The sequence below is a fragment of the Chionomys nivalis genome, chromosome 26 (assembly GCF_950005125.1).
Source record: "Chionomys nivalis chromosome 26, mChiNiv1.1, whole genome shotgun sequence".
Taxonomy (NCBI): domain Eukaryota; kingdom Metazoa; phylum Chordata; class Mammalia; order Rodentia; family Cricetidae; genus Chionomys; species Chionomys nivalis.
Window position 1 is genome coordinate 15724726 of NC_080111.1, and position 11029 is coordinate 15735754.

Below are 11029 nucleotides of genomic sequence, written 5' to 3' on the forward strand. Positions count from 1 at the left end.
TGCTTCAGTAGGGATAGAGCTAATTAACTAAGCCCTTGGAAAATAAAGCCTCACCAGTCAGAAGGGCAGGATCCTTGAGTCAAGAATTGATGCAATTGTGATGAGGGAGTGCTTCTTACTTTCTTACTTCATAGGACTTACTCACCCTCTCTTCTTATAGAACCCAGGACCAGCCCAGGGATGACACAACTCTCAATGGGCTGTGCCCTCTGCCATTGATTATTCATTGAGAGAATTCCTCATTTCTGAATCCCATGGAAGCATTTTTTTTTCCTGAGGCTCCCTAATTTCTGATGTCTCTAGGTCATTGTCAAGTAGACATGGAAAACCAGCCCACATACATGGTACAACAAGTTAAAGTAAGACTATGCAGAATCCATATAAAGCCTGGATATAGAAACCCAGTATGAGGAAAAGTGGTCTCAAAAGCTGTCAAATGAGTTAAAGTACAACCCACATATACACGCACCAAGTCTTAGCAGTCCCACAAAACACCAAAGTATGAACTGATAACCTATATGCAAAGCATTTAGCACAGGCCCCTATAGAATCATGAGTCTCTGTGAGCACCAATAACTCCTGCTTAGTTGATTCTGTGAGCCATGTTAGCCTAGTGTCCTCAACCAGGGTGGGAGGCAGTTGCTATGGTACTTCCTCCCCATTGGCAGCTTGGTCTCCTTAGCTCCTCTTATTGCTTGACTACCTGTGTCTGCTCCTGCTGCTTTGAGTTCCTGGATTAAGCCAGTTTGATAACAATTGGCTGAGGCACCATTCTATGAGAATAGCTGAATATCATGAGAAATCATTTCATAAAATTTTTCCTATCTTGTTTGATTCTATCATAAAACTTTAGTGTAGTAAACTTCAGGTCTTGGACATCCAATTAGGATGGGTATTATTTCCCTCTAATGGAATGGGCCTGAAGTTTCATGAGTTATTTGTTGTTCACTCCTACAAGTTCTGGGGAACAAATAACAACATATCTTGCAAGCAGGACTAGATGTAGATGTAACTGTTGCTGGATGGTGTCCCAGTCCCAACATTGAATACTTTGCCTGGTTAGAGAAGACTCCACAGGCTTCTTTTCCCTCTTTCCTAAAAGTCCTTGCTAGTGGCATTTTCATACAATCTAATGAGTATTCACTGTACTAGGTACCGTACCAACTCCCAAATGTTCCCCAATTCCTGTAGTCTTTCTTCATTCTCCCTACATCCAAGCACCTGATCCTGATTTCTCCTGTTCCCATACCCAACTGCTGCCATTCAATTCAAAAGACCTATTCTAGTGCCCCTTTCAGCGAGATTAATGTATCACTCCCTTGATCCTTTGTTGTTAACTAACTCTGTGTCTGTGGATTGTAGCATGAATATCCTTTACTTTCAACCAATATTAATGTATAAGAGAGTTCACACTATTGTCATTTGTATTCCTGGGTCTTGAGGTAGGTTGAATCCTAATTTTCAGAGAAACTGCCATACTGTTTTCCAGAGTGGTTGTACACTTTGCATTTCCACCAGCAATGGAAGAGTCTTCCCCTTCCTCCAATATCCTCTCTAGCATAAGTAGTCATTGGTGTTTTTGATCTTAGCTATTCTGACAGTTGGTATTGCAGCATCATTTTGATTTGCATTTCCCTGATGGCTAAGGATGTTGAACATTTCCTTAAGTGTCTTTTGACCATTAGAGATTCTATAGAAAATTCTCTGTTTAGTTCTGTACCCCATTTTTAATTGAATTATTCGAAATTTTGATGTTTAATTTCTTGAGTTCTTTATATATTTTGGAGATCAGCCCTCTATCTTATATGGGATTGGAAATTTATTTTCCCATTCAATAAGCTGCCTTATTGTGTTATTGACTGTGTCCTCTGCTTTTCAGAAGCTTCTCAGTTTCAGAAGGTCCATTTATTAATTGTTCCTCTCAGACTCTGTGTTACAGGTGTTATATTTAGGAAGTGGTCTTCTGTTCCATGCTTGGAAGCCTACTTTTCACTTTCTCTCCTATCAATTTCAGTGTGGTCAGATTTATATTAAGGTCTTTATCGTCTTTGGACTTGAGTATTGTGCATGGTGATAGATATGGATCTATTTGCATTCCTTTACATGTTGATATCCTGTTATGCCATAACCATTTGTTGCAGATGCTTTCTTTTTTCATTGTATAATTTTAGCTTATTTGTCAAAAATCAGGTGTTCATAGGTGTGAGAATTAATATCTGGGTCTTTGATTCAATTCCATCATTCAACCTATTTGTGTTTTTGTCCATCATCTCGTCTTCAAACCTCCAAAATTAACTCTTTACTTAATTAAAATATATGTTCCTAGCAGTCTCAATCATCTCAATGTACCATTTTGATATTGTCCCGAGCAGTTTGTAGTCCAACCCTGATGTTTAGATGGTGAAACAATAGAATAGTGCAGTTGAAATCTTCCTTGCATGACTCACACTTCTTTTGGAGACTTCACAGGTCACTGTAATGCATGGTCATATTTCATTGCAAAAAACTTAAGCATTTTAATTGTCGTATGAGCAGATCTGTAAGAGGTTAAAGGATGAGTATTTGTTATGTATGCCTAGATATCAGATAGAGACTCAAACCCAAAATTAAATACAGGAAGCTAGATGAAACCTTTCCTTAGAATTAGTTACTTCCCTATATGATCATTAATATTATGGCTACAGGGATATTTGTTGTTAATCTCTCCCAAGAAATTACTGTAAGCTCTTTGCCAATGTTCACTTCCTGTCCATAATGATTCAATCTCAACATTAGCAAAACATGCTACAATTTAACCTTGGTAAATTCTTGCTAATAGATGAAGTTTCAGTTTTCTTTTAAAAACAACTCAGTTTTTTCCCATGTAACTTTTTAGTTTTTTAGTATGTTTATATGTTTAAAATATCGATTATAAGATAATATCTTTCCTCTGCAGTAAAATTTCTATAGGGAATGCATAGAACATAAAATATCTAGAATGAAGGGCAGGAGGTGATGGCTCAAGCCTTTAATCCCAGCACTTGGGAGGCAGAGGCAGGTGGAGTTCAAGGCCAGCCTGGTCTATAAGAGTTAGTTCTATGACAATTTCCAAAGCAACAAAGAAACCTGTATCAAAAAAAGTCTTGAATGTAACCAAACTTCACATCCAAACAAACCATAAGTGCCTCCTATAATTTTCTTCCCACTAAACCATTTTTTTTCTCTGCTTTAGATGATAATTCTCTTTGACTATTTAAATCCTTGTCACCTTTTATGGTTTGGTTCTAATTACTGTTTTCAATTTTTTACTCCATAGTGGGATATAGATGGTCAATGTCTTGGGGCAATTTCTGAAAATTATTAAGATTCCACAAGTAATCTCTCCTAATTTTTAACTTTTGGGCTCAAATTTTTATCAAAGTATTTTATATGCTGAATAATTAATAGAATCACCTTTTTGTATATTTTCAGAAGTAATCCCCAAGGAGACAAAGTTTCCTTTACTTCACGAACCATTTTCTCTAAAGTATTTACATTTGAATCAGCTAATGAAATTCCAAATAATGTTGAAAACATACCTAACTTGAGTATAATTTCAATTGTAATAAGTAACAAAGTACTAACATGCGGTACTTTATATCCTAATTGGTTTATAATAATAACTTTCAAGGACTAGAAATTTTCATTACATGTTTAAGTGAGTTGAATTATATAAAAGAGTTTGAGTAAGAATATAAAAATCATAGACAGTATGTTTTGATAAAAATGTCAATTTTATATCAAAAGGCAGCATCCATATCATATGCATTACATATCAATGTAAAATATATAAATAAGTAGTTACTTTTTAAAATCAATTTTAGTGATCTACACTTTTACATCATACACATATATGCCCCTTTATTCTTTTTAGATTCAGTAATCTACACTTTTATCCTATTATTTCATTGAGTCCTTTAGTAAATGGATGTATATTTATGAATATATAGAGCTGATTTTGGAGATGGACACTGGCTCTGTCCCTCTATAAATCCAAGCATGTTGTTAAAATAAAAATTCAGAGTTTCTCTCTCATGTCAGGAGGATGGGACAGAAAGAAAAAAGAATTTAGAAAAATTTTCACTCTTCTACATTTCTATTTTTGTCTCTATTGTACATGTCATTGAATATATATGTCTGTATATGACTATATAAATATTGTTTAAGTTTTACACAATAAAGAATTAATTTTCCTGCAGTAATTTTTGAAGTTTCCAGGAAGAAGTTGGGGCCCTACAACGACAACTCAACCTGGTTGATGTGATGGCATGATGATGACAGTGCTACTACCAGACCTGTTTTGTCCACCAGCTGCTCAAGATGGTTCTGACTTGCTTAGCTGAAATGGTGCACTTTTTACAATGTTCTGAACAGACCTTATAAGGGGAAGCTCAGAAAAACTTTACAAAATACTCAGAGACTATTTGCAATTATACCGGACAGTAATCTTGGAATTTAACCATCATTTTACTTTCACAGGATCCCATAGAAAGAACATCGCCCCCATGACAGCTGGAAGTAATTCTAAAAGACTACATCCCCTCTTCCAACAAAGTTTGTTCTAGTGTTAGGGACATCATTTAGGGGTTGATTATAATTGGTATAGAGTTGCGGGTTTGAAGGGAAATTTTATGGGCTGAGGGATTTCTTTTAAAAAAAGGAAAATTCTATGGAATAAGATATTGTGAGTTTACATACATTAATAATAATAGTGAGTAATAGAGTGAATCCTTGTGAGTTATAATTTATAGGCAATTGCTTTGATATAGATTTTTGTATATTGATATAATGTTAAATATTGAATATTGTATGCATTCATGCTTCTACCTCTGCTTAAAACAGTTTATAATTGATAAATATACTTCTCAAATTGCAATGTACATTTCTTCCACTGATCAAGATACTTATTCATTGGTTACATTTTGAGCCCATTGTTGTTTATTGTACAATATTCTAATATGAAGTCTTAGTCTTTAAGTTAAATAGGTATTAGAATTATAGATCAATAGTCATCTATGTTTGTCATAGTTATAGTTAGAATAATCAGGTTCTTTTAGACGCATAAAGAATATATTTTGTATAGATAGGTAATCTTCAAACACTTCAAAGAGCTGTGAAATATGGAATTTAAATAACCTAAGGTACTGTTGAAGTGAGACACGATTACTACTGGTAGCATTGATCTATTTTCCAGAGAATGTTGAGCACCAAAGACATTCGGAGCTTGTTTTCTTGTTGTCAAAACTGGCCTTTGGGCAAAGACATGCTCTTGCCTCAACCTCTGACAAGATACATGGTATCCAAAATGGATAAGCAGTTCTGTTAAATCTTGACTGGCATTTGTCTTACAGACAAATATACCCACCTCTGTTTTCTGAGTGTTGTGGTAAAGGCAAAATACACCAATATGCCCAGTTTGTCCATCTTTTTTTCTTTTTTGTAGCCATTAATTTTCTCATGCATACAACGCCCTGTTGATCTTTTCCATTTTCCTCTCCCTGTGAATAGATACTCCTCTTATAAAGTGGTATCCTATACAAAGGACACAGAAATAACAGAATTGATTCTCATTTTCAATTTACTTCTAAAGTGATTGTCTATGTCATGGAACAAGAATGGGGAACACCAGAATCATAAAACTATACTTTCAAAGAAGTATGCATTTCACTGTCATACTTACATTGTACTCATGTTTGGTATATTTTGAAGGCAGTGACCTATGATGATGTGCACATCAACTTCACTAAGGAAGAGTGGGGTTGGCTGAATCCTTCCCAGAAGAATCTCTACAAAGATGTGATGCTGGAGACCTATAGGAACCTAACTACTATAGGTGAAAATGAATTTCTTTCATGTTTCAAAATATGGAGACAACTTTTCCTTGGTTTATGATTTTGTTCTATAATTTGTTTTAGAGAAAGAAGAATGAGGTAAATAACAAACACAGTCACAGTTCTTAGGTGCACTTAAGATAATAAACTAATTGTTGCACATTATTAAATAATATAACATAGATATTCTGGTACTATATTTTAGGATACATTTGGGAAGACCTTAACACCGAAGAGCATTCTCACTGTTCTAGAAGACATGCAAGGTAATTTTATTGGGCAAGATCATAACAATTTCTTTTGAATAGTTTGTAATGTGTTCTGGAACTTTAAAACAAAAGCAACAGTGCAAATAAGCACAGCTTTAAATGCATTGATGGTTATTAAGTTCTCACAAATCCGTATACCTCAATTTCATGTATGTTAATTGCATCTGACAAGCCTTCATTTAAGAAAAAGTCTAGGTAGCAATTCTTAAACAGATATCACCATTTGATTCATAGCACTATGAGAGCTATGTTGTAGAACTGCAGCTTCATTTGCTTCTTGCTATTCGTGACAGAAAATATATACATATTTCAGTGATGTTGAGTATAGCTGCAAAACGTTCTACTAATTCAATAGCCCATGGTAAGCTTTGTTTCACTTGTATACTTTTTGTAACTGTGCTAAGTTTAGTGAAATCAGATTAATCAAGGGTCAAGGGGCAGTTGTTGTGGAGAAACCTTAATATCTATACCACAAGTCTGTGAAAGTAAAACTTTGTGGATTCATTGTGAAAATCTTTTATACACTATTATTTTTTCATATATATACATATATATGTATATGTATATATATGATATGTCACTCTTGACACAAGTGTATGAGCATAGGAATATAGAAAGATTTATCATATCTTTCCTTAAGAACAATTAAGAAGATAAACTGTAGTTCCTATGTAGATGTACATGTTAAATTGATCCAAAAATGCAAAGTTAATTTATTTTCTATCGTCATGATTAATACATAAATACAAACTCACATTACAACAAAAACAAACAAACATGAGTTTTAGGTCTATGCAAATACTTCTGGGTGTCTTAGTTCACTTACCAATTGTATAATGATTCACAATATAGTAAAATTATAAATGGAGTAAAGTTGGTAAAGCACTCAGTAAAAAAAAACCTAGAAAAATATAGGTATACTTATAGATGAAAAGATAAACCATGACAGAATGGAATTTCTCATCACAAATATTTTTCTAGATGTAAAATGACCCCTAATAATAGAACAAAACATGATTTTAAACAAAGCTATAAAACCTTGATATTTGATTCCTTTTTACAATTTGAAAAAACATGAAATTAATTCATATAGGTATGAGGTTCAACTGCATTGAATGTGGTAAAGCTTTTACATGTGTAAATTATCCTTGCAGGATTGAAAAAAATCAAACTGGAGAGAAGTTTTCAGTATATTCTCACTGTGGTAAAGATTTGTCTTATAACACTCATCTTCTAAGGAATGAAAAAACAAATAGTGGAGAAAAATGCTGTGAAATTAAGCAATGTGATGAAGTCTTTTGTTATCACAATCATCTTGAAATGCATAAAAGAACACACACTGGAGAGAAACCCCATGAATATGGTCAAGATGATAAAGACTTTCTTTATGATACTCATCAAAGTAATAAACGAACACATACTGGAGAGAAATCATATGAATGTAATCTGCATGGTAAGGTCTTTTCTGATCACAGTCATCTTCAAAAGATTAAAAGAATATATACTAGAGAGACACCCTATGAATATAATCAATGTGGTAAAACCATTGCACAGTGTACTGTTTTTCAAACACATCAAAGAATACAAACTGGAGAAAAACCCTATGAATGTAATCAGTGTGGTAAGGCCTTTGCACGTCATAATCATCTTCAATTGCATAAAAGAACACATACTGGAGAGAAACCTGATAAATGTAATCAGTGTGGTAAGGCCTTTGCACAAGAGAGTAGTCTTCAAATCCATAAAAGATCACATACTGGAGATAAACACTATGAATGTAATCAGTGTAGTAAGGCCTTTGCATGCCAGAGTAAACGTCAAAGCCATAAAAGAACACATACTGGAGAGAAACCCTATGAATGTAATCAGTGTGGTAAGGCCTTTGCAAGTCACAGTGATCTTCAAAGGCATAAAAGAACACATACTGGAGAGAAACCCTATGAATGTAATCTGTGTGGTAAGGTCTTTGCACGTCACAGTGATCTTCAAAGGCATAAAAGAACACATACTGGAGAGAAACCCTATGAATGTAATCAGTGTGGTAAGGCCTTTGCACGACATTGTCACCTTCAATTGCATAAAAGAACACATACTGGAGAGAAACCCTACGAATGTAATCAGTGTGGTAAGGCCTTTGGCCAGCCCTGTAATCTTCAATCACATAAAAGAACACATACTGGAGAGAAACCCTATGAATGTAATCACTGTGGTAAGGCCTTTGCACGTCACAGTTATCTTCAAGTGCATAAAAGAACACATACTGGAGAGAAACCCTATGAATGTAATCAGTGTGGTAAGGCCTTTGCACGTCACAGTCATCTTCAAGTGCATAAAAGAACACATACTGGAGAGAAACCCTATGAATGTAATCAGTGTTATAAGGCCTATGCACATCACAGTGATCTTCAAAGGCATAAAAGAACACATACTGGAGAGAAACCCTATGAATGTAATCAGTGTGGTAAGGCCTTTGCACAGAACATTTCTCTTCAATACCATAAAAGAACACATACTGGAGAAAAACCCTATGAATGTAATCAGTGTGGTAAGGTCTTTGCACTAAACAGACATCTTCAAAGGCATAAAAGAACACATACTGGAGAGAAACCCTATGAATGTAATCAATGTTGTAAGGCCTTTGCACATCACAGTGATCTTCAAAGGCATAAAAGAACACATACTGGAGAGAAACACTATGAATGTAATCAGTGTGGTAAGGCCTTTGCACAACATAGTACTCTTCGAATGCATAGAAGGACACATACTGGAGAGAAACCCTATGAATGATATCACTGTGATAAGGCCTTTGCAGACCTTTGTACAATTAAAAGGCTTAAAATGTAACATACTCTAGAGATATCCGTGAATGGAATCTGATAAATTCTTTTTCACAATCATCTCCAAATACATAATACGAGCCCTTTTGTAGAGAAACCCTGAAGTTAATTTGTGTATTTTTCAAAAACATGAAAAAGAAATCATACTGTATTGAAACTCTGTAAATGAATTCAGTTTTATAAAGTTTTATGCTTCATTTATAAGTAAGACTTTGTGTGTAGTCATCTGAGAAAGCTTGTGCATATTATCATAATCTTTTGGATGTGAGGAATCTTTGAAGAAGAAACCAGATAATGGGAAGATGTCCCTTGCCCTCGTTAGGTAGTAATCAACATAGTAAAAGTGAAAACCTTTCCAAAAGCAATCTACAGGCTCAATACCATTTCCATGTAAATATCAGAGAAATTCTTCACAGATCTCAAAATAAAAACACTCAACTTCATATAGAAAAGCCAAAAAATGCAGGACAACCAAAACAATCCTATATAAAAAATAATTTCTGGAGGCATCACCTTCCCTGACTTCTTTAGTCAACTACAGAGCTACAGTACTGAAGAGAGCCTGGTGTTGGCACAAAATCAGATAGGAGGACTAATGGAACTGATTCTAAGACCCAGATATCAATCCACTTGCCTGCTACACCTGATTTTTGACAAAGCACCAAATAATATAAAATGGAGAAAACATATTTAACAAATGGTGCTGGCTTAACTGAATATCAATGTGGGGAAGAATGAAAGTAGATCCACATCTATCATCATCAACAAATCTCAAGTCCCAATGGATCAAAGACTACAACATAAACACAAACACACTGAACTACATAAAACAGAATATTGGAATTACACTTGAACACATTGGTAAAGAGGACCACTTTCAAATTATAACCCCAGGTATTACTGACACTGAGAAAAATAATAAATGAGATTTCCTGAAGCAGAAGTTTCTGTAAAACAATGGACATTATCAACAATACAAAAAAGGCAGCCTGTAGCCGGGCGGTGGTGGCGCACGCCTTTAATCCCAGCACTCAGGAGGCAGAGGCAGGTGGATCTCTGTGAGTTCGAGACCAGGCTGGTCTACAAGAGCTAGTTCCTGGACAGGCTCCAAAGCTACAGAGAAACCCTGTCTCGAAAAACCAAAAAAAAAAAAAAAGGCAGCCTGTATGGGAAAAGATATTTACCTACCCTCACTTACAAAGAACTTAAAGAATTGATCATCAAAAGAACAAATAATCCAATAAAAATGGACTACAGAACTAAGTAAAAAACTTTAAACATATGAATCTAAAATGACTGAGAGACATTTAAGGAAATTTCCAAACTCCTTAGTCATTAGAGAAATAAAAATTAAAACAAATCTGAGATGCCCTCTTACATCTGTAACAATAGACAAGATCAAAACACTGATGACAATTTAAGCTGGAGAGGATGTAGAGTTAAGGGAACACTCCTCCATTGCTGATGGGGTTACAAACTGAGTCAGCTACTTTGGATATCAATATGGTTATTCCGTAGAAAATTAGAAAGCCACCTGCCTGGTTGTGAGGCATGTCTTTAATCCCTGCACTTGGGAGGCAGAGATAGATCTCTGTGACTTCAAGGCCAACCTGGTCTACAAGAGCTAGTTCCAGGACAGGCTCCAAAGCTAAAGAGAAACCGTGTCTTGGAAAACCAAAAATTAAAAAAAAAAAGAATGAAAGAAAATTAGGAAACAACTTATCCTAAAACCCAGCCATGCCCTTTGGATATGTACTGAATGGATTCTCAATCATACCACAAGGACAAAAGCTCAACTCTGTTCACAGCAACATTATTTGTCAGAGCCAGAACCTAAAAACAACCCCTCCACTGAAGAATGGACAAAGAAATTGTGGTATATTTACACAATGGAGTACTACACAGTGGATAAAAACAATTGCATCTTGAAATTTAGGTGCAAATTTATGATCTAGAAAATATCATAAAAGAGTGAGTTAACCCAGAACCAGAAAGAAAAAATATGTACTCACTCCTAGGTGGCTTTTAGATATAAAACAGAGGACAGTCAGCCTACAATTCACAATGCCCAGAA

At 35.0% G+C, this 11029-nt stretch overlaps 1 protein-coding gene across 1 annotated transcript; it reads left to right on the forward strand.

Annotated features, from left to right (window-relative positions):
- The first annotated feature begins 320 nt into the window (after positions 1-320).
- Positions 321-8905, forward strand: LOC130866761 (zinc finger protein 431-like). Its single transcript, XM_057758341.1, has 4 exons — positions 321-359; positions 5728-5851; positions 6055-6115; positions 7594-8905. Exons 1-4 carry the CDS (start codon positions 321-323, stop codon positions 8903-8905), a joined length of 1536 nt encoding a protein of 511 aa, XP_057614324.1.
- Positions 8906-11029: the final 2124 nt, after the last annotated feature.